Source organism: Coccinella septempunctata, chromosome 2 (genome assembly GCF_907165205.1).
Source record: "Coccinella septempunctata chromosome 2, icCocSept1.1, whole genome shotgun sequence".
NCBI lineage: Eukaryota > Metazoa > Arthropoda > Insecta > Coleoptera > Coccinellidae > Coccinella > Coccinella septempunctata.
In genome coordinates, this window is record NC_058190.1 from 39,542,798 (window position 1) to 39,568,302 (window position 25,505).

The window sequence follows — 25,505 nt, forward strand, 5'->3', positions numbered from 1 at the left end:
TCTTCCATTACGGCCCTGATATTCGTCATTTTGCTGTTAGCTTTCATTATGACACAAATAGTAGGTAACCTTCGATTCTTGAATTGAGCAGTATTATTTAGGTACTATGGCTCAGACAGTTTTTTGACATAAAACACCCACAAATTGCACTCAGGACTAAACCATTCACCGCACACTTCGTATTTCAACCTCACGCCCTGAATTTGAAATTATGAAGGTTCCAATTTTTTTGTTTGTCGACTGCAAAGGTTCTCAGACAATATAGTTAATGATTCTCGATGAATTTTCATCGCATTTTGGGGAATTACGAAAATATGAATTAAATAAGAAACTAATAATTTATTTGGCATTCCGTATAAGGAAAAAATCGATAATAATAAATTATAATCGCCTCATAGCTACCTAACTAGAAACACACAAAGGCTGTCATTACACTCAGTTAACATGATACATAAAATGTTCTCTATATCACATCACATCCACAATAGCTCTTCACATCTCAAACGTCCGTCTCATTTGTTTTTTTACGCAGCAGCCTCTTTCTGAATTTTTTGTTTTTAGATTTGACACATCTTCCCTTATAACATATTTCAGTCTCATGTGATATTTCTGTAGATGTTGAAGTTTGAAGCAAGAGCAGATCCAGAGGTGTCTGTTCCGGTATTTTAGTTTCAGTTGAAGTAGTTGTTTCTTCAGGGTTCAATGTAGTTGTGACAATAAAACTCTCAGTTGATTCCTCTGCTGACGTGTTCTTAGTTTCTCTTATGAAATCTTCTGTAGTCGTTGCCATGGTTGGATCTGGTGTTGTTGTGGGTGAGATTGGAGTGGTTGAATTCCCTATAGTTTCTCTCACAGATTCCAAAATCGTTGAATTGAGATCATCTAGTGACGTTCTCTCAGATTCCGAAATCTCGGTTGTGGTAGGAAACACATTCTCTGTATTTTCAGTTATGTTTTCAGCAGGTACCGTTGCGTTTTCCGGTTCTATTGGCTCTGAGGTATTCACAGCAGCTTCCGATGAACTCTCTTCAATCTCTCTCGATTTCAAGTCATTCACTTTGTAAGGACTATCCAAACTGTTGAAGAAGGTTCTGTAGTTCTGAGATTCCGCAGTATCAAACTGATCTAAATTAACAACCCTGAAACCGTCTCTTGTATTTGCATCTCTTTGCTTATCTCTGAAAGATACTATTTCCATTTTATCGGCTGCTGCTTCATACTCTTCGTTGGATATAAGATTTTTTGAGCCTTCCTGGGTGACTCCAAAGTTGTGGTTGTCTTCAGTTGGTAATTTCTCATGCTTGTTCAATGAAGAGTAAGGAATTTGATCTTCCTGTTCGTCATCTGTACTCACAGTTATTTTGAATTCAGAGCTGCTTGGCGTTGTGGCTGCTTCTCTGCTTTTTAGAAAAGATGCTGGGTAGTTTTCAGTTTCATCGTTTTCTACTTCCTGCCTTAAACTTCTTGGTGGAGTGAAATGCATTTTTCCTCTAACCCTACCTCTTGAATTTCTTTCAGTGGATGAAGTTTCTGATGCTCTGCTCTTGTTTTCATAAGTTCTACCAGGAACTCTTACCCTTCCACGTATTCTACTCCTTTGTGTAGTTTCTGGTAGTTGCGTGGTGGTACCTCTCGATGGGGATGCGTATTTTGGTCTAAGTTCTCCCACAAAGCGAGGACTTTCTGTATCTGCGCGAGAAGTTGACGGGCCTATTGGTTCATTATTCCTCTGATTATAAATAGGGCTTTTCTGTTGAGTGGGTGCATAGATATGTAAGTTATTTTCTTCATTTCTATTGTTGTTGCTTATTTGAGAACTCTGAGAGAAATTCGGTTGTCGAATGAACCCATAGAATTCAGTTTCTTCTTTTTCTGGTGGCGATGTATATCTTGGGGCAATTGTGGTTGAGGAATATTTGTTCTTCGGTCGTCCACGTACTCTGACTCTTTTTCTAGTTGGTTTCTCTTCTGCCGAGGGCCTCTGGTTGATTTCTGGCTTCACTTGTTCCGATCTGTCAGGTTGTGTGACCTAAAAAATAAAAATATATCAAATTGTGTTACGATATTTTTTATTGAATTAGAAATGAAGAAGCAGAGGCGATTACTCACAGAAATTTGCGGGATAGGTGACTGTTCTCTGACTTGTGAGGCTAGTTCTTCAGCTGTGGTCACCTTTTGAGATTGATATTGTTCAACGACTCTAACAGTTTCAGTTTTTGGTTCTTCAACTTCATCTCTTAGAATAGGTTTTACATTTGCTATGGAGCTCTGGAATTCTACGAAATAATTGGGTTGATTCTGTGATATGTCCATGACTCTAGTATTGGGTTGCAATAGTTGATGAGAAGTGGATGTCGATTCTATGCTTCCTTCAGCAACTCTTTCAGTCAGTGTATTTTGTAGCCTTGTACGTGGCCTCGTTCTCTCATTTTGGTTTGTTGCTGTGTACTCATTGGTTCCATATGATGCCTCAGTAGTGGTTGCAACGGTTGTTTTGCTAGGTCTTCTTCTTTCGCCCTGGTTCCTTCTATAGGGTGAAGAGGTTGTCGTTTTCATATTGAACCTACTCCTTCCCCTACCCCTTGGTCGTCTCGTAGTTGTTGTTGTAGTTGTCGTGGCTTCTGTAGTTCTAACCGTGTATTCTGGAGTACTTTGGGTTGTAGAAACTGGAGAGGCTGTCTCATATTTGGATGTTGTGTACTGATTTTCTTGCTCTAATTCATTTATAAGACCAGGCAAATTCGGATTTATATTTGTTAATTGTGGAGGTAGTTCATACTGCTCGTATTGATTATATACATGCACTCTCCTCTCTTCTTGATTGGGAGTGATTTTTTCTCTGGAATTTTGAGAACTCTGAATTGATTGTTCGAACTGTGCGTCTATCGCTTGTTGGTTCCTGATGCTTGTAATGTCCTGAGTTGGCTTCACATTTAGCTTCCTAATGTTCGCTGGTAATTCTTCTGCTGAAGTTTGAGAGGGAATAGCGTAGCCTGGAGTGGAGGATACATAATTGAAATTGAAATTATTGTTCGATGAGAATCTGTTCAGAAAATCTTGTGTCAATGGGTTTTGTGAAGATATTTCAACTTTTTCTGGGGCCTGTACGATATTAGGTGTTGGAACCTCTGGAAGTTTAGCCTCAAAATTCGGGACATTTCGTTCTGTGCTTTTTTCAGATCTTTCTGGTTCATTAACTTCTTTTGGTGTATTACCACCTTTTTTACTGCCTCTAATCCTTTCGCCCCTAGTTCTCTGTCTACTTGATGGAGGAGAGGTTATTTTTGAGGGTATTTCTTGATGTACTTCTTCTGGTGATTCTGATGCTGGTTTTCGATATGCTTCCTCCAGATATTGATCACGTGTCGTCTGAGGTGTAGAGGAATGCGTTGGATTTTGGTTGGAATGTGTTGGATGTTGGTTGGAATGTGTTGGATTTTGATTGGAAAGTGTTGGATTTTGGTTGGAAAGTGTAGGAATTTGTTCTTGACCAAAGGCACTAGGTCTCCCTTCCGTGAAGTACTGAGTTTGAGGAAAATCGAATCCAGAAAATCCAGTTATTTGTTGAAGCAGAGTTTGTTCTTTCAGGTGCCTGTTCGGGTTGTCTCTTGGGTTACCACTTTCCAAACTGTAAGCATTCAAGTTATCATCGAAGTGTGAATTACTGTCCACAACAGATTCGAATGAAGGGTTCACGAATTTGTAATTTGTTATTGCTACCGGTCTATTGATCTCTTCAAAATTATCGTTCAGATTTTGAATCTGGTTCTGTTTGATCACAACGGAGCCTACATGCGGTGTAGGTAAAGGTATTTTTGAATAACCTTCAGGTTCTTTATAATTCAAGGGAGCAACGAAAAAGGGAAATTGCTGAGCCTTCCTTTGAATACGATTGTTATCAAGGTTTGACAGATAAGGCAATGGGAATTTCGCAAAACCATCCGGTACGTTCAAATTTGAGGGACCAATGAACACTTGAGGTGAATTAGGTCCAATCTGATCTTGAACAGCAATAGATTTCGCATTTTTGAGTACTTCGAGAACAGCATCAACATCTCCTGGTTGATTTCCTTCCATATAAACAGCTAACGGAGGCTGATGTGGTTTTCTCTTCTTTGGTGGTTGGGAAGTGTTTTTTCCCCGAAAATCAATGGATTTGCCTTGTTGAATTTGCTTCTGCAATTTTTCCACCTGCAAAGTTTGCTGAAGAATATCTTTTTGAATGCTTTGAAGCCTGGATTTCTGATCGGTTTCGAAAGCATCTTGGAAATAATTTTGTTGTGCAGGTGCTTGAGGTTGATTCTGGACGATATATGACTGTTGAAGTCTTGGAGCTTCTACTGAGAACGGTTGCGAAAGTTGATTTTGAACTACAGAAGACTGATCGCTTTGAGGCTCCTTTTTGACGAAATCCCTAGAATCTTGAATTCTGGTATCTTTGTATTGATCTTGTGGCCTTTGTTGCAATTGATATTCAAACGGAGAATTATACTGCGATTGATGATTCGATATTGGTCCTGGCGAAGTTAATTCGATTATTTGTTGCTTTTCTGCCTGAACTTGATATTCTTGCTTATTGGACACCTCGACAGTTTTTGGATTGTTTTGAAGAATCAATTCCCCTTGGTTTTTCGAAACTAACTCGTAGTAAGTAGGCTGTTCTGGTCGTTTCTGCGGAGCTTCGTTTTGCAAAACGTAATACTGCGTTGGTCCCTGTTCTTCCCCCTTGTTTGTTGGTTGATTTTGTTGTATTCTATATTTTTGTTGGTTGATATTTTGTTGATGAAAATTTTGTTGTTGTATATTCTGTTGTGGGCGAGATTGGGCTGCTTCAGATTCCTTCAACTGCAAATCGGATTCTGGAGGTGGAGCCACAAGTTTTTGCTGTTGTAGTGATTTGAAAGCTTCGTCTAGGATGCCTGAGTCGATACCCTGCTGTTTCTGAAGTTGCTCTAAGGGAACATACAGAAGTTGAACTGTGTCCTTTTCTTCGGAGGGTACTTGGGAAGGGAGTTTAACGTTTTGGTTTGAATTTTGGTTTAAAGTTGTCTCGAATAAACCTTGGTTTATTGAGGAGGCTGAGGAATGTTGAAAATTGGTATTATTAGTGGTAGGAATGTGATTTATAAGGTTTGGTTGTTGTTGATACGTAATTCCAAGTTGTGATGAAGAGTAGTTGGGTATGTTTGGTATGTTTCGTCCAGATTGCAGGTTGTTCAAATTGTAAATTGATGGGTTCGAAGGAAATTGTTGGTGGTAAGATTCCTGGCTCACAATATGACTTGGTTTAGGTAGCTGGAACTGATACTGTGGCTGGAGGTTAAAATTTTGTTGATATGGTATCTTCTGCTGGAAACCTCTCACATGTTGTTTAGGTGGCGGGGAGAGTATGTTTTCAAACCTATACGGTTGTTCCAATTTGATCCTAGGTCTCTGGTTGGGAGATCTTTTTATGTGAGGATTTTTCCTCGGTTTGTGAGGAGTAACGTAGGTCTTCTTGACTGGTAATTTTTGTTCGCCTATGAACTTCTCTTCTGAAATACCTATATTGAGTATTCTGTCCGAAGATTTGCTTTCTCTGTTGGTGGATTTAGCATTATCTGGCACTATTGGTATCCAGTCACTCGTATCATATGTTGGACCAGTGTTTTCGAGGATTGATTCCGGAAGTATGATATAGAAGATGATGCCGAACATCCATGATTTGGGAAGGATCTGAAAGTTAAGGAAATCGTGTTAACAACTTTATTGTACAATATAACAAGAAGTGTGGGTCTCTTACTTGGAATAAGTTCAGTAAATCAGAGATATACTCCATTCACATTTATTTTAGCAGTCGGTTGGTCATGAAATAATTTTCTCAAGTTTTTGTAACTAAAACGGAGTAAGGTTGTCATAACGCCGCTGCCACAACTTATATCAATTAATATTACGAAAATGCCGAAAGTGATTGAAAAAATAGACGGGGTTTCAGGGGGTGCTATTTAGAATTCAGGTCCGCTCATTCAAATAGTTATACCCTGATATTCTAAAATCCACAATACGTCAGCCGGTAGCGAACATATTCAATGTAAGAGAATTTATATAATGTTTCATCTGAATCTAAACGACTTATAGGTATTTCAGCAGAATATTTCCACAATCAGAAAGATTGTGAATGAAGAGGATGACAAAGAATTTCCTTCTATTGGGAGACCCAATGGAGAATTTTATGTTTGAGTGAATTAACGCGAAAAGTTACTACAGGATTTTCGATGAATGTCATCGTAAAATAAGTTCCCGAAAATTGATTTTTCTATTTTTCACATGACTTGTCCTATACATTGTAAATGTCTTAAGGTACCAATAAATAGGTACCAAATTATTATTATTATATCAATGTATTAAGATGAACAGCCACAAATACGCGCCAGTTGTCTTGTTAATTGTTTATTCATGTGAAATTTTTGTTCAAAGGTGAAGTTCATCTTGACTTGAAACTTCCTTTTACTTACATTGATGCAAGATGATTTTTGTTGAAGAATTTATCATTCTTGCAATTATCTGTTAATTCCTTCGGGCGATACCTATTCCCAACCACTGCATCATATGCATTTCATCTTCGGGTTAATATTTTTGAAATCTGATGTAACGTGTATTCAAACTTCAGCCAAAGAAGATAACGAACATTAACTTCAACTCTCCTCAAGCTAGTGCATATTATGATATTATACTGATCTTTTGTATTTTCCATGCAAATGGTATGCCTTCAATCAGTTTGTATAAACTTCAATTATGTTCGTCACATATTTTCTGAAGAGATTCGGCATTGTGATAAAATACGTAATAACAGAAACTTCTACGTAGAACGGTCAACAAAGCGTTGATTTAAAACCCAAAAATGTTTTGACAATCTTCATAACCCCACATTTTCGTACTATACAGAGTGAAATGTGCCAAATTTCCATGGCCAACCGAGTGCTAAAATAAAAGTGAATGGAGTATAGTAATTCAATTTTAAACATAATGAGCACAGGCCGATTATTAGTTTGAATTACTCTCTTTCGGTTAAAGAAAATTTTATACTGCGTGTAAATTTGAGTAATGATGATTAATTATTTGCATGTTTGTATGCTGGGGGAAGTCATTTTGAAGATTTATTGAAGATGAAGCAACTCTCCTTGTACTTCTTGATGATAAAATGTTGGAACGATGGCAATTTTTTCCATCCTACATTTTTTGAATGAAGCGGTTTTTCAGAAATCCTCAAAGAATAAAATATTCTAAGAATAGTTTAGCTAGAGTCTAGTACCATAGTATTTTCACCAACTATCCTGTGTATCGATCTTGTATACAGGAGAGGTTTTCAGCGAAGCAGTCATTTGATATTTGAATTCTGTTGAGAAGTTGAGGTAAATGCATTTGGGCTACAAAGGGGTAGTAATTTTGATACCCTTCTAGCTTCATTGTTTCAGATCTTTCGCCTTCTGTTGGCGTTTTTTCGCGTAAACACCAATAACCGAGCGATGCTTGTTTTAAACAGTATGGAAATTAAATAGGTAATCAGATTTCACCATCAGAACCAGTTTTAATAGCATTTACTCGGTTAGAATTGACATTCTCGTTTTGCTTCGAAGGATAAGCCAGCCGCCAGCCATTATATTCTCCTGAACTTTCCTCAACCTTCATCGTTCACGGGTCTGTTAATAAATGGAAGTGGGTTTGCTGTTATGGCTCCGGATGTTGCGGTCAAAAAAATATTTTCTCGCTTAAAGCGTGTTGGCGACAAAACGTTAATAAAATGTTTATTAAAATGATGGAAAGTGGTCACATTTGAATACTGAATATTCTATATTGTTACGAATGGGCTCATTTTCACTTTCGATCAAATTTATCGATCGGAAATTCTGTTTGGATAGAAAGCGGATTTTGGTTACGTTAGAATTGGGCGAGATGACATATCGGTAAAAGGAATTTTGCAATTTCCGTCATATGAACAAAATATTTCCGGATTGATTCAATTAATTCATTGAGGATGTTGAAACTCCAGGATATTGGTGAAATTTGAAAGTTGAAAGGTTATTTCTCTGACAGCATCTTTTCCCTACGTCTTTAACTCGTACAAATATTTTAACAGTAGATTCTTGAGGTCGAAAGAAACACTTTTTTCCTTCACCATTTTTGACGAATCGGCTCGGCTCAAAAGATATAGGCTGTTGAAAAACCATAAGAAAATGTTATTTTCAGTTCTATCTCACAAAGAGTTTTATCAAATGAAATGAATTTTGGAATATTTGGACGTTTTGTAAAATAAAAGTATTCTTCATGTTTTTTCGCATAATGAGCCGTTTTCGAGTAATTTGATGTTCGAATATAAAAATGTATCTGTGAAATTTGAAAATCGGGTACTTTGGCTGAATACAACACTGCTTAAAAGATTCACAGATGTGTAGTGCCACAGATTTAGCTAGTTATTCTAAAGGTAATTTTGTTTTTGCAGGGGGGGCACATCTCATTATAAAAACTTAAAATGGCTATAGACTTTAGGAGTTATTGATATTCTTTTATCGAAAAAATGCCTTTTGTAGGATTTCAATCACTCCCGAAGTGTAAGTAGATGTGCCATTGAACTCAAATCTTATAAAAAAAAGTGTAAATTCGAATTCAAAAATTGATAAAAACCCTTTCATGACCAAAGCATCCTCAGCAAGGAAAGTTTCCTCCATTTCTGGTATTTATGAGTATTTCACTGAAAAATGAAGATATTCGTGACCACAGAGATCAGTGGAGAAAAGACCATCTACAGGATGTTAAATTAGAAGAATATTCATTATACGGGGTGGTCCAGATCGTAACCAAGAAAATTTAACCACGTATTCTACATCAAAAATAAGCCCTAGTTTGTCATATAAACATATGTCGAGAAATGTTTCCTCTCCGAGATACGGGGTGTTGAAATTATAGAAAAAAAATGTTTTCCATTGATAACTTTCACACTGCTTGAAATATTTTTATGAAATTTGGGACATAGGTTTTGTACGTCAAGGAGCACTTTTTGCATAATATCATTTCTTTTCTATTTTACCAGTGTCGTCCGTACTGCAGCGAGACTGAATATTTTCAGATGAAAAAATGATACGCCACTGGTTTTTCCGTCAATAAAAATTACTATTTAAATCCTTATTCAATTTGGAGCAAATTCGGTCTCCTGACTTTTTGCTGTACGAGGCACCGTTTCCGGTTAAAAAAATAAAACACATTCTCATGCATGAAGAAATCGCCAAAATTTGTAGTAGTAGTAAATTCGTATGTTATATTCGTGTCATATTATGTAGAGTAATTTTAGATATGCAATTTGTTTTCTTCGTATCAGTACTTGCTAACTATCTCCAGAGTATCAATCCAAATGCAACCAGTTTTTCTCCTGGATTATGAGAAAAAAAGTTACTCCGAAACCGTTAACAAACTCTACTGGCGCATTCGAACATTACCCTGCTGTATTTAGCTTATATGCTTGTTTATACAGCGAATAGAATAAGGAATAAGAAGTAATAAAATTGACACAGAAATCAATCACGTAATGGCCATAGGGCGTCCTTATTTTGTTTATTTCTAATTCTTATTTCATTTCTTATGTCTACACTCACCTCCAAAGTGTTAAGTGCAAGACATTCTTCGTAGTTGGCCTTTTCCGGATGTAAAATGGGATTTTACTTCATCAAGTATCCTTTATGTAATGTTCGTTATACGGATTAAATGCAAGTGCAAGTCTAGTGCATTCTGTGGTATTCATGCTTCAAGAATTTAGACAATAGCCCCAAGAATTACAAGAGCAACTTCACTTCCTTTATCAAGCAGGATATAATGAAGAGAAACTCCAATTTATGTTACGATCATAATGATAGCAGACAAGTTTTTAGTGGTTGATTCAAGTTGATGCTCAAGTGGATGATACACAGGGATGGGATATAAAATATAAGCAAAATTACAGGGTACAGTTAATGTACATGCTTCATTTTACTTGCATTCAAAGTTTCATAAATATCCCCCCTTTCATTTTAAAGATATTCACCTCTTCTTCATGAATAGAAAATAAACGAACGATAACCTTGACGAACCAATGCAATGTCCACTCTACATTCAATTCCTTATGCTGGATCGAATTAATTAATATTCAAATCTCGGAGTACGCATTGTATCATTAGCACCTTCATTAGGCGTGATCTGAAACTCAACAATTTCGATTTGAGCAAGGGTTCCAACATTCACGTCCTCATATTATGGGTTTTTGTTCGTTAAGGATTGCGAAAAAAAGTTACAAAAATGCTTGTAATAGAGGCACGTAATTAATGTGTTTGAACAATGAGACAAGGTCAATTGAATATAGGGCTTACAATGTAACAAACCCATACAAATGACTATCATCGTATGTACACATCTGTACCAAAACAATACTATACTATATGAAATAGTTTTTCCAAAAATATCAGCTCATTTGAAAATTGGATATAAAGAAATGTTGCTTTTACGAATGAGAATTGTTTGCTTCACGAAAACTATTACGATTTAGGCCCAGTTGCAGGAAAGTCCATTAAGATTTGATGCCCTATCAAAATTCAAAACTGTCATTTTTGAAGGGGAAAATGGAGGATTAAAATTTTAATGAAGTATTAAATTTTAATGGACTTTCCTGCAACTGGACGTTAGTTATGTATCTGCTCATTGTTGATTTTATGTTCAATAAAGTAGCATCACAGATCTTGATGTGAAATTTTCATTAAAACTTACTTATGGAGGGATGAAATGTGCTTATTGAAATAATTATTATTCATCTATCTCATCGTATGGTTCCAAAATACCAACTGACGTACTGTAATTGTTTTTCAAAGGTGGCTCATAAAAACCTGAGCAAATTCGTAGAATTAGGATATCTAAATAACAGACTATGATATGTCTATTGAAAAATCAAATTTCGATGAAATTTCTCAAGCGAATATAATTTTCGAGAAGAAGATTAGAAAGAAGCAAGTACAATAAAGGTATGGTAGTAGGATCATGAGTTAGAACATGTTCTTTAATCTGTGAATTGTCCATTTAGTCAGATTGTATTAGTCAACTTCTGTAAAAAATAATGAACATTTCATTTTACAAAACTTTGAAACTAAAAATCATTAATTGTTGATGAAATGTTTGGCGGCGTTCATAAACTGAGTGTCATTTAATTGCTGTCCTTGACCGTCTCACGCTGATGAGGTCAAGGAAGTCCGAAACAGTTTATGAGTATTTATCATGAGAATATATGTTTCTTGAATATACCATGAAATGGAAGCAAGTGTTGAAAAAAATTGAGTAGATGTTCTATGGGAGTGAGAAGGCAATAAGAAGATTTGGTTCCCCTATTGCAAGGGTTAGAAAAAGCCACCACTTTCGGTAAGAAACTTTTTTCCTGATTCATATTATTCCATTTGAAAATTAATTTTTGATAGCTTGATTTATTTCATACAAATAAGGTCTAAAAATCCAAAATTTACATTGTTTTTTAGGTCATCTTGAGGGGTTTAGTTATCTTGCTTTTACCCAAGCAGGGGCTGTGCTCAAAAAAATTATATGAAAGACTTTTTTGACGAGGAATCAATCCTTACATTTTTCGCAACTTTTCATTTATATCATGTATAGCAAAAAAACATTTATTTTTGATTCTGTGCTTGGGCAATACGGTTACATGTAGTGTCCCTTTCATGGGACACCTAACATGATGTTAGGTTACTCAAACAGAAGTAATCTTCAGATTTGAAAGTCACATAATATGATGGCTTGGCCAATCAAAGATGTAGAATATTTTGTAATCATTGTAACTTCATATGGAATTTATTCTTCTATCATACTGCAAAGATCATGGATTGGCTTGAAGGAGTTCTAATTGAATATTTCGAGTATCAGAATGTCAAAATCACAGTTCTAATGATGTTTAATGAACCATCCGTGCATACAGATGGCAAATTATATAATGAGAAATTTCATTTTATAACGCCGCAACCACAAGCAATTTTTTTAAGTTGTTAACTCGTGAATGAAAATACAATTGAATATCTTATTGACTCGATTCCAATGAGGAAGCAAAGATTCGTGGAGAATTCTCTGATGATTGGATAATGAATATCATTTTTATTTGAAATTCATTTCATTCAATTTTGATATTTGAATTGGTTGAGTTAGCAAGTGGAAATAATTGAATAGTTGTGATTGGTTAGTGGACAAGCCGCGTTCTAGGAAGAAACAAGCTTGTAGAGACGTTTTTTAGTTTCACCATTTTAGATGCTATCATGGCTTTTCTACAAAAATACAGAGGTTAGGCGGTACTCTGAGAAGTAAACTTTGTTAAATCCTTCGAAAAAGCTTCCTGAACTAAGCACAAATTTATCTTAGTGTCACCTTGCTAAAGTTGATTGAAGATTTTTAAAGTGCACATGGTTGCAACCTATACTTTTGTTTGGGTCTGAAAACTACAGAAATATGCCATCTTTGAGCAACAGCTTCAATTAAATCGAATTGTTTTTCAGAAATTCCTGATTTTCAGGTAGGTGTTTTCATTTATTTTTGTGCAATTCACTATGAAAATTTGATTTAGAAAATCAAATGCCAATGTTACTACGTGAATGTTGCCTTTATTTTATTTATTATGAAGGAGTAGGTGCTTTTATTTTATTTCACCATATGCGATATGAAAAACTTTCAAAAATCAATTTTGAATTCAACTTTCTTAGATACAAAAGCTTTTACGTGGAAAATTATATTAAGTAATTCCGTTTTTGAATGTAGATTCATGCTGTATTTCTACAGACAAAGGAAACTCCAAGAGCTTTTGGGAAATTTGACCTAATTTGTTAAACATTTTCTTTCCTCGAAATCATTTGATTTTCTAGAGGAACATTACGAAAACGAACGAATGTATAAAATGAAATTTTTTTTGTAAGCACTTGCAAATATCTACCTACATCGAAAAATAATCATAAGCTAGACTATGTTTCTCGAAGTATTGCTATACTTCTATTCAAGATAATACAGTTTTCTCTGCCTCGTGGAAACGGTTTGGGAAAAGTACAAAATCGAAAAAATATAGCATGACATGCCGACATGACTAGAAAACTCTTCACAGTATCCCAAGAATATCTTCGACGACTTATTCATCTCCTAGATCATGCTAAAAGCGATGTCCATCATCAGGTATCATCACCCATTATTCCCAAACCTTCATTTGCATACTAAGAATGCTTTGAAACTCGAATAAAGAAATAGGTCACTATGTTGTTAATAGTTTCAAGGAATCTTGACTTCTCCAATTAAATCTTTTCGGTTCACGGTATTTGATTCGATTAACCGTCATCAAAACTGAGTTTTTTCGGCTCTGCATTCCTAATGTGCATAAACAAACGATGCTTGAAAATTGGCACTTCTCTGATGATTCTCAATTTAGTATTGACGACGTTACAACAGAATTTGTTCCTCGTTTCGACTCAGAATCCAGACCAAGATATAATTTCACTAGTTTCTTTTGATGAGGTTGGCTTTAATTTTTTGGTAGTATGGACCATCTTCTTACAGAATTATAGTTTCGTTTGCTATCACTTGCAGGGGCAATTTTTTGTTGAAGAAATTTGAGTACTGATAATCTGTACATTAATTTTTTCAACAAGACGCTGCAATATCACAGCCTTATCCTTATATCACTTTATTTCTAATAAGCGTATTTGAAAAAAGAATCTGTTCAATACCTATGCCTAATTTGGACCAAATAAATTGAGAAAATAAATGGAACTAAGGAGAAGTAACACCTTGTGAATTCCAGAATTTGAATTCACAACTGTATTCAGTTATTCAAAATTCCCTCGTGCAAGTCTTCACGTAAAGACCCCAGCTTATACAGGGTGAGTATGGTTATTGGTTATTACGCCAATCAATCATTATACAATTCTCATACTTATTACACAACACTCAGTTCATTAAACGTAGTAAAATTCGTACGAATAAACCGGTAATGACACTTTGTAGGTCGTTCCTGCACAGCAACAAATATCTTTTGCTCAACTTGGTATTTGCCCCGTCTCATATTGCACCAGTTATTATGCAACACAGGCCAGACAAACTCTTTCGCTCTATAGGTACTTAATATTCTCATTGTTCAACCTGTGGGCGGTTACCTGAGTCAAGCTGTACCAGGTATACAATTAATTCCAATCACGATAGTTGTATCGATATTATTACAGGAAAAAGTCGGTCTCTTTACGACCTAGTGAAAAATTTGATTATAGGGAATTAGTGGACAATTTAAAATATACTGCCCGAAGAAAATAATGAATTAATGTATGCTTCATGAGAGAGCTCTTTATTTGTGAGTTATTGGGAAGTGGGGTATTCAGCAACAATTCTTATCTTTATGAGCTCTTGATTATTTCATTTTCTCAACACATTTCTGGCTTTTTTTGACACTCTTGATATAATTTTTTCATCAGATTCACTCATTTTTTTCTTCACTATATGCAAATAATGGCAAATATGTTGAAAGATAATTCAATTTTGATGATTCAATATAACGATGGTTAATACTACAGTACCATATCATTTGCAATTTGTAATCGTAGTATAATATTGCATTTTCTTTCATGCTGCATTTGTGCATCGCTGAATTTCTCTTTTAGCCTCCTGCCTAGATTTGAGATCGTTAACTTAATATACTTGGGCCTTTTTAACTGCCATTACCTATACCTATAACTTTTTATCAGTTGGAAATAGTTGGATATCCGCTTTCTCCTACTTAGATTTATGGTAGGTACTTACAAAATTACATGTTCTTTCATCTGAACTTAAACGCCAAACTACAAGACAATCCCTAAGGTGAAAATTTTACCTCAGACAACTAAAAATTTTTGTCTGACGGTGAAACTCGTAGTGATTTGTAGAATTTAATGTAGTGAAAATAATATAATTGAATGTTTTAAGTTGTATCTGGGTTGAGAAAAATTATGTGACGCATACAGGGTGAGTACTTGACTCGTACAAATATTTTAACAGTAGATTCTTGAGATCAAAAGAAACATATTTTACTCATAACATTTTTTCCGATTCGGTTCTGATAAAAAGATACATATATATAGCCGTTTTAAGTTTTCATAATGAGCTGTGCCATGCCTGTAAAAACAAAATTTCCTTCAGAGTACATAGCTAAATCTGTGACATTACATATCGGTGGATATATTAAACACAGTTGTATTCAGCCAAAGTAGCCAATTTTTCAAATTTCACAGATACTTTTTAATGTTTGAACGCATTATACGAGATAATATAAAGGAAACTTTTATCTTACAAAACGATAAAATATTCATTATATAGCGTCCAACTTAGTTTAAAGAGCTAGGTTCTTTGAATTTTTGGTATTTTTATGGTACGTACCAATGGTCTTAATGAGAAAACTGGAAGACGTGGGTGATATCTTGTGTTCGAAAAAGAAACATCAAATAACTGAAAAACTATATTCCGAAATTCATTTCATTCGATAAAATCGTTTATGAGATAGAACTAAACACCCTGTATTTTGCTTTCATACATTCGGTCATCAAAGAAATCATCATCAATCTTTTCTGAAATTCGTACAGTTTCTATTTTGAGCCAATGATCACTTGAGAATTAGGTACAATATATTTTCCATCATTATTATAGCAGAGGAAATTAATAGAAGAATAGAAGAAAGAAATTTTCATAACCATTTTACATTCACGAAATAATTTTCTGGAGGTAGATATATAAATTGGTCTTCACTTCCAGACAATTTGAAATCTCTCAAGAAAAAACGATTGTCAAAAATCTGTGATCCAATTTTGAGGCTTCTTTTTATGAAAACTAGATAAAGAACCACGAAGAACTCTTATATGTAATCACCTCAAGAGTTCTTCTCTATTATTCAAATGCTATTTGCCTTTAGAACTCTTAGTGAATACCAATGATATATGACCCAGTATTTTTTATGAAAGTTATCGAAATATCATTCCATATTCATGAATAACTAACTGATTCTAAATTTCTATTCAACCGCAAAACAGTGCTTTTTAAATTGATACTTGAATAATGAATTGCATGAAATACTAGGTTATAACTCAGTGTAAGTCCAGTAGGGAAAATATTGCAAATTTAACACATTGATCTATCTGCGAAGACCATTCTTCAAACTTTAAAGTGAATGTTGGATTCACTATGAATTTCAGCTAGCCCAGTAGGTATGGGACGTTTGTTGATGTTTTGTAGCATTTTCCAAATTAGAAATTATTTTATTGACTCCTACAAATTACAGTTAGTGATATAATTCTTTCTTTGTGATGAAGCAAAGATTACCTATATATTATCTGTAAACTTTGATAGAAAGGTCATGTTTGAACAGTCTGGTAAAATTTGATGGGATAGAAGCTCTGTAACTGATTTACAGTTACAGTTACCAGAGCACTTGCTAGTAAAAAATAGGCGGCACATTTTGGATCTCGATTTCGAGAACATAAATAAAAAAACTTCTATTTTCTTTAGTTCTCAAGTTATAAGTGAAAATTAAATTTTCGGAACTCTGAATTGGTGTCTCTGTCTCAGAGAGTTTTAACGATATCGAAAAACAAATACATATTACATTCAACAGTCACTATCAAAGTAGAATCCATTGACGATTATAACAATACTAGCTGACCCGGCAAACGTTGTTTTGCCATATAAATAATTTCCATGTTGTATCATAAAAAAATAGAAATTGAAAATTTTGTCTAAAAAATAAAAAAAAAATTTAGGGGTGGACTACCCCTAACATTTAGGGGGATGAAAAATAGATGTTGGCCGATTCTCATAGATAGCTGACCCGGCAAACGTTGTTTTGCCATATAAATAATTTCCTAATGATTAAATTACTAAAATTAAAAAATAAGGGTTGATCGTAGAAGGGTGAAAATTGAGGATTGTATGTATTTTTGTATGTTGTATCATAAAAAATATGATATTAAAAATTTTGTCTAAAAAATACAAAAAAAAATTTAGGGGTGGACTACCCCTAACATTTAGGGGGATGAAAAATAGATGTTGGCCGATTCTCATAGATAGCTGACCCAGCAAACGTTGTTTTGCCATATAAATAATTTCCTAATGATTAAATTACTAAAATGGCTATTAAAAAATAAGGGTTGATCGTAGAAGGGTGAAAATTGAGGATTGTATGTATTTTTGTATGTTGTATCATAAAAAAATAGAAATTAAAAATTTTGTCTAAAAAATACAAAAAAAAATTTAGGGGTGGACTACCCCTAACATTTAGGGGGATGAAAAATAGATGTTGGCCGATTCTCATAGATACCGGATAAGCACAAAAAATTTCATCAAAATCGGTCAAGCCGTTTCGGAGGAGTATGGTAACGAAAACTATGACACGAGAATTTTATATATTAGATAACAATCTTTGACTACGCCACTGTATTTCAGATGAAAAAGTGACTGTGTGTTGTGTAAAATGTATCATTTGTTTTTCGATATAACTAAGCTTTCATGAGAGAGAGAGACACCAATTTAAATATCCGAAAATTGAGTTTTCGCTTAGAACTCGACAACAAAAGAAGATAGAGGGCGATTACCCATACCTATTTTAAAAATCGTGATCGAAAATGCTGTTTCGGAGCTGCCATTTAATACCACCCTGTACAGGGGCCATTGAGAAAGCAAGAATTCTAAAGACAGAATTTCTATAAAATAATTTTTTTTCACTCTAGTTCCAACGACTAGAAGTATAACTCAAGTAGTAGGGAAGATACTGGTTGATTATTAAAGTTTAATTATTATCGTACGAAATGGGATAGGTGAAATTCCTGATTAATTATAAACCACACCTCCCTATCTGTTCTCTCGTAAGTGCAGTGATTAAAAGTGTTGCGATATTCTTGATTATCATGAAGAACCAGATGAATCCAAGTGTTATCAATTCCGATCTCCTCGGGCAAATCGAATACTAGCTGGCGGAAGTAGATCAAATTATGGCTTTACATGTCCGGTTTCAAGTTTCTCCACGGTAACTTTCAAATGTCTGCATTTCTTTGGGTTACTCTTCGCAGTGGATAAATGTGTGAAATCAGACATTGTTACAAGGCAATTTTTTAAATTTTTTCAGAAAAAGGTCTAATTGGATTGGAAATTGAAACAGTCACATTTTTGAAGAAAGACGTGAACCTGAAGTTACAGTCAGCAACAAACTTTACTTGATTTTATCTTTTTCGAAGAAAGGTAGGTAGTTTTTGAATCGTCAAGTCAGTCTTTACGGATCTAAAAGAATGCTGCATGTGTATAAGATGTTATTTTATGACCCAAAATACAGCAATTTTTTCAATCAGGAATATTAAAAAAGAACAGTTACTCGAATTTATCACAAATGAAACATCTCGTGCTCTAAGAAATCTAAAAATGAACCTTTGGCATCCTTCGAATATTTGAATTGAAATTTCAAATGTGATTAAACTACGAAAGAGTAGAAATGCCATTTAATAGTTTTCGTCAAACTTCGACTTTGAAGTCTCTAAAAGAGGTGTTTCTTTGACAAATTTAAAGCGGAACAAACCGAATCTAGGTCTTGTGTGGTCTGTGGAAGGAAAGAAATAAAATGAGCAAATTACATAAAAATAAAATAAATACAGTGGGCTTCAAAATTATGGAACATTCATTTTTTCAGAAGAAAAATATTTGGCCAAAAAAGTACCACATGACCCACTTTCCCTACTCAAAAAATTTAGGGGGTCGATGGGTATGGCATAGGGTGCAACAAAAATCCTTCAAAAATGAATCAAAATTTGGTAAAAGTGAAACAAAAATCGACCCGTTTCAGGATTTTGTTGCCAAATATTTTTCTTCTGAGAAAATGAATTTGTTCCATAATTTTGACGCGTACTGTCCCGATGCTTAGTTTGGAAGCGAATGAATATACTTTTGGGTAGTATATGAAGATTATATAGGGTGAGTCTTTGACTCGTATCTTAACAGTAGATTCTTGAGGTCAAAAGAAACAATCATTTCCTTTACCATTTTTTCCGAATCGGCACCATAAAAAAATGTTATTTTAAGTCCTCACAAACAATTTCATCGAAGGAAATGAATTTTAGAATATAGTTTTTCATTTATTTTGATGAATTTTTTTCGAACACAAGATATCACCCACGTCTTCCAATTTTCTTATTATGACCATTACGTATAATAAAAATACCAAAATTCCAAAGAACCCAACTCTTGAAACTTAATTGGACGCTACCGAATGAATATTTGAACGTTTTGTAAAATAAAGGTATTCTTCATATTTTCTCCTATAGATAATGCGCAGTTTTCCAGTAATTTGATGTTCAAAAATGTTTCAAAAAGTTTTTGTGAAATTTGAAAAATTGGTACTTTGGCTAAATGCAACTCTGTTTGAAAGATCCGCAGATATGTAATCAAAGATTCAGCTAGTTATTCTGAAAGTCATTTATTTTTCCAGGGGTGGCACAGCTCATTATGAAAACTCAAAATGTCTATTTCTTTTTATCAGGGTCGAATCAGAAAAAATGGTTTAGAAAAAGTGTTTCTGTTGGCCTCAAGAATCTACTGTTAAAATATTTCGAAGACTCACCCTGTATGTACAAATATACGATGTAAGTACGATTAAGCAAATTACTAAAAAAAAAATTTTTTTAACTTTTGTCCTCTTTCAATCATTTTCATAGTTCGTTAATATGATTTTTGTGCTTTGACTTGATCGATTGAGGGGTTCGGTAATAACATGTTTTTCCAGGGAACTGCATTATCAATTTTTTATTTCAACATCAGTGGATAAATTGGTCATTTATCTTAGGAATTTTGCGGAATTCCTGTTTCTATTATAATAACTACTGTGACATATGGTGGTATTTACCTTCATTTATATAAGTTTATTTATCATTAAAAGCCTCCATAGTTGATTGAAAAACTCCTATAGAGAATTCCAGAATCCTACTAAATCTCCTAATGAAATTAAATCCGCATTCAACTCTGCAGGCTAGCAATTTAACAGTCGCTCCTCACGAAGATATATTACAATTATACAATTAATCTGAATTTTTTCGTCACGTTAAAACACGACGGGATTCCTTTGTCTCTAATGAAGATTTTTTCCGTTTTCTACTTTCCACACTCGGAATGATCAGGATAATTACTCGCGATATGAACAATTTTCATACCACGGGTTAAACCACGTCAGGTTTCTATACGTTTTAGTTGAACGAGTTCAAAGAGTCCGAACCGCATTAGCACTCTTGATTTTTCACGGTCTAATTGATCTCTGTGTCCGTATGATCCAAATGCCGGCGTTAGAAAGGGATATCCTAGTGAAAAATGATATCGTTGAGAGATTTACGCAACATGCATTCGTTTAATTTCTCCTATCTCCTCAATAAATCGATGCACATTTTCATACAGATCGAAATATTTCTTGGACTTTGAGCAACAGACTGGATGGTCTGACAGACAAACTCTGGTTGCATATACTTGAGTACTCTCAGTACTTGATGTACTTGCATAGTAGAATTTTTGTCGTTGTCCTAAAGTCTTAATTTTTACTCACTCATTTTTCAGATACAGTCTGTATAGTACATTTTCTACTCGTTCTCAATAACTTTCGAGTTTTTTTTATTGTGGAGTACTAATTCTTTCTTCTTTTACAGCGATCCTAATTATTGAAAAATTCAGTAGGGTATAGAGGGAGAATGCCATAAAATTGAAGTAATTTTCAATGGAGATAACAAAAATAAATATTTTGTAGGTATCTGTTCATTTGCGCTAGAAGTATGAACTTCGAAAATAAAATATCTCTCAGAGTTTACTACGAACGTGAAGTAACCAATTTCGAGAATGAAAATAATATGACTTATGAGTGACTACAGCCTTCTACTGCATTTTAGGTCTCATTTCTACTATATTCATCAATTTTCACTGTTATTCTCAAAAATATGTCTCTAGCAAATAAACAGATCTGCAAATTTCTCCTGTTTTATGAACAACAAAAAACTTCTATACAGAGTGTAAATGAATAGTAGTGAAAAATATATGAGACAATTCTTTGTCAAAAAATAATATAGGTCTTCGGTCTTCCTAATTTTTTTTGAGTAGCCTCTGCTTAGATACAGCTCCCTAACATTGGAAATCGAAAAGCTATTAAGAAAACAGAAAAATGAAAAAAACAATTAAATTGGAGAGACATTATATGGTACCGGGAAGGCAACCAAGAAATATTTTGTTGGTGTCCCTAATAATTGTAAGAGGTAGAAAAAGCCAAAAAAGCCCTAAAATTTATTTCGCAAGAAACTTTTTCAACAAGCATATAACACCGTTGGATAATTAACTTTTGATAGCTTGATTCATTTTGAACGAATAGGTTCTTGCTAAAAGTAAAAGCTTTTGAGAAAAAAAAAATCATCAATCATTCTGACAATACAGAGAAACACCCCCAATTTTTTATTGCCTTCTCGCTTCCATAGAATGTCAGCTCAATTTCATTTTTGTCAGTTTTCTGGTTTCTAAGAAAAATCTAAAGAATAAATGAAAGAATTTCAAAGGAGATTTTGTGGTTGCTTTTTGATTGATCTTTAACAATTGTTGTTTGGTGATTTTTGGCAAATTAATAAATGTTGTAGTGATTTTTTGTGCAACGGGTGAGATGATATAAGAAAGATTCTTTTTTGAATCATGTAGGTAGGTACCTCAAAACAAAATAGTGCAAAATAAATCTCCAGCGGTTTCTCAAAATCATTTTTTTCCATCTGAAAATACTAGTTTTTCTTCCTTTAGTTTTTCAAACATTCTAAGAGTAAATACTTGTGGTCAAAAAAATACACTTTTTTATCGAATCGGCTTGGTTTGAAAGATAGAGACTTTTGAAAACTCATAAAAAATTTTATTTTTAGTTCTATCTCACAAACGGTTTTATAGAATGAAATGAATTTTCGGAATAACAACACTTATTTGTTAAATCATTTTCGAACATAAGATATCACCCACGTCTTTCACTTTTCTCATTATGACCATTACGTACCATAAAAATACCAAAAATTCAAAGAAACCAACTCTTGAAACCAAGTTGGACGCTATCCAAAGAATATTTGAACGTTTCGTAAAATAAAAATATTCCTCATATTTTCTAGTATAATGAGCCGTTTTCGAGTATTTTGATGTTCAAAAATTAAAAAGTATCTATCTGTGAAATTTGAAAAAATGGATACTTTGGCTGAATACTCATCTGTTTAAAAGATCCACAGATGTATAGTGTAACAGATTTAGCTAGTTATTCTGAATATAATTTTGTTTTTCCAGGGGTGACACAGCTCATTATGAAGACTTAAAATAGCAATATCTTTTTATCAGGGGTGTTTCTTTTGACCTCTAGAATATACCCGTAAAAATATTTGTACGAGTCAAAGACACTCTCTGTATATATACGGAATATCCGATTTGACCGAAATATTCAAATCAACGTTTCCATAATTAAGGCGAATAAATGAATCATTTTCCTCATACAGTTACACATATTTTACCGTTATAATGTCTTATTCGAATGCAATTCTTCCACATCATTCGCCCATATTATAATCGAAATGTCTACCCATGTCAAATTATACCATCAACTTTATTTTGATTCAGGTAATTTAGAACAATGATGGGATTTTCATGTGCCAAACGAGCTTATGAGGTGATTTTATTGATTCCAATAAAAAAAACGCATTTCAGATTGAAAAGACCTTTGAATAATGGTCACTTGACCCATATATTTCTTGTTATCAAACTTGAAGGGGTATGTTTGAAAGCAGGTTGATCAAATTAATAAAAATATGATTCCCTCAAAGAAGGATTTGATGACTCTGAGGGTTTTTGCAGAAATCAATTGTTGATTAATGATAAATATCTAATTATACTAGGAGAAACATGTACTTTTTCCAATTCAATTATTGAATTTCATCTGAAAATATGACCTTCCTTTTTTTATTCTCAGTTATAATGTGGGGGTTTTTCGTATTCACATTAACATCGTTTGATGATATAGGTTGCTCCAGAGCTGCTCTAGAAATCATCGTTATATTCGTATCAAAAAGATAGGGAAAGCACTGACCAGACATCAGGTGCTGCCCAAATTCATAACCAGAGAGTTCACCCATTCATGCAATGAACTTGCCTAGAGTTGCTTGAAAAAAATACTCGACTGAAAACTGAATGTTTCTGATGATTTTTTTCTCGTGATAGGTAGGTACGACTCGCACCTCTGTTTTATTACCAATTGTTATTAACCGAGTTTCAATTTCATCGAATTTTGAGAAGCAAAAATTTCAAATGTCTTTAGTTTCGAAATCATTGGGCATATTCTAGTCATTACAAAATACCCAGCTCCCAGCTCTTTTCTTCCGAAAGTTACACTGGTCGAGGCCGGACATACTAACAGGATTGAATTTGAACACGAATTATTCATAAAGGTGTCTACTGCAATCTTTTGAGACCATTTTCGTCTTAAAATTGGAGAATAACGCATTTTGGCAAGATGATAAGGTTCTTAAGGTTCTTGTTCCTACGAAGAAATGGGCAAAAATGGTAAAGTAACAGTATCCTTTCAGAAATAGGTCAACTAGTGAAGACAAAAATAATTGATGGGATGATTTGCAGACCTCAGTTCTCCAATTTCTGAATGTATACGATCTACATTCAAATAGGAAGGTAGTTCATAAAATTGATGAGAAAATTACTCAGTATCCTGAATGGCAATTTAATTCTGTCAGGCTTTCGTCTCAGCTTTCTGAAAAAGTTTTATTTTGATAGAATGCAAGACGTATAACAAGTTTTAGAACTGGATTGAAAGATACTTTGGGAGATTCTGTCATTTTTCATGGTTGTTTTTCAGAGGTTGAGTAAAAAAATCTCAATGGTTTTCAAGAAAATCATCTGGCACAAATTAATTCAGAAAAGGGAAAAGATACCAGATATCAGAAATAGATATGAACATCATTTTCTCAAGTGAGCTACTTAATTTTCATCTGATAAAAATAGTTTTTGGAATAAATCAAGAAGACAGATTTTTTCAGGCAGTAAAGTTTGGTTTTGTTAGAAAGCTTTCATTTAAACACCAAATGTAATCATCTTTACGTTTTTTCTCATTTGCAATAATTAATTCTACAATTTTCGGCCATAAAAAAAAATCGATGTTCAGAAGTGAATGAAGTGTTGTTTTCAACCTCCTTGTTTTTATTCTTTGAGTTTCAGATGTTGGGGAAGATGACCCTTAATAGGTTTCCAGGAAAAAACAGGATATCATGATGGGCAAAAATTTCAATTGAAATATTTTTTTTAGTAATCAATTTTTCAGTTGATGAACTTTCTGATTACGAAGATACAAATTGGGATACCATCCTGACCAATGACAATTCGAAAAATTCTTATAAAAATTGATTGCGCCTCATTTTGGGTATTATTAATAATGCGGTGATATTTTTTTTTGCTATCTCATTTGAGACCTTTTGCGGTTAGATGTTGAAGGAATCCACTTAGATCAAAAGAGTTTCATAGATGCAACCACTGACCATAAACAATAGGTTCGAATTCCATATTTACCATTTTGAAAATTTAATCCAAAACCTGTGCGCGTGTTCTGCTACACCACTGCACTATATCACATCACTCACCACTCAACGACTCTCGCGATCTACTTACAATACCTCGATACGAAGAGCGATCGTGTAACTTTGAAGAAAGTCTTTACCACAAGAGTGATATTGTTCTTATAGACGTTGGAGGTACATATCTTGGGTGTGGAGCTTCTGCGAAGGCGAGGGGACAACGATTTTTCAATGGGGATAAGGATAAGGAACTGTTTTTCGCACAAAACATTATTGGTTCACATGCAGGAGAATCATAAGATTGCTAGCTAGGTGAGATTTAACAAAGTTTGAAGCTTGGCAGCACTTAATGTTTTCAGAATGTTGGAAAGAAAAGTAACAGAGTAATACACAAAAGTATTTTGGAGTATTTCACATGAGTATACCTCTTCGACATGATCGATCATCTTTATTTGAGTACCCATGTTTTCAATAGATAATAAGCGTCATATCCATGGAAGATCACCTAGAAACACCTACAAACTAAAAGAATTATCACTGTGAAGCCCCTTCAGGTAAAGAACAAGCTTTAGAACATAAATTTCAATAATGGAATCTGCAAAAGTGATTACTCACCAATTTTGGTGAAGCAGAAGATAATGATGCAAAGTTGACACTCCTCACACTGCAACTGGAAAACAACTCTGTGAGTGCATATTTTCATCACTTTTCACAGGGTGATTCTCACATTTTGTGTACAAATTCAGGGTGTAACTCTATGAGTTAAAGTTATCATTATCGAAGTCCTCTGAAAGATTTGTCTCTGATTGTTATATGCCATAAGGAGAAGACTAGAATTTTGTATCATTGATGGATGTGACCATT

General features: G+C 34.1%; 1 protein-coding gene across 1 annotated transcript; it reads right to left on the minus strand.

The window, feature by feature from the left end:
- Positions 1-319: 319 nt before the first annotated feature.
- Positions 320-24,812, minus strand: LOC123307544. Its single transcript, XM_044889901.1, has 3 exons — positions 24,637-24,812; positions 2,110-5,715; positions 320-2,029 (listed from the first exon to the last, which is right to left on the minus strand). The coding sequence occupies exons 1-3, from the start codon at positions 24,637-24,639 to the stop codon at positions 500-502; spliced, it is 5,139 nt and encodes a 1,712-aa protein (XP_044745836.1). The 5' UTR covers positions 24,640-24,812; the 3' UTR covers positions 320-499.
- Between the last annotated feature and the right edge of the window lie 693 nt (positions 24,813-25,505).

Coding starts and splice junctions, on each gene's coding strand:
- LOC123307544 (XM_044889901.1), bottom strand. Junction 2,030..2,109: donor CACCTATCCCGCAAATTTCT/GTGAGTAATCGC, acceptor TTTATTTTTTAG/GTCACACAACCTGACAGATC.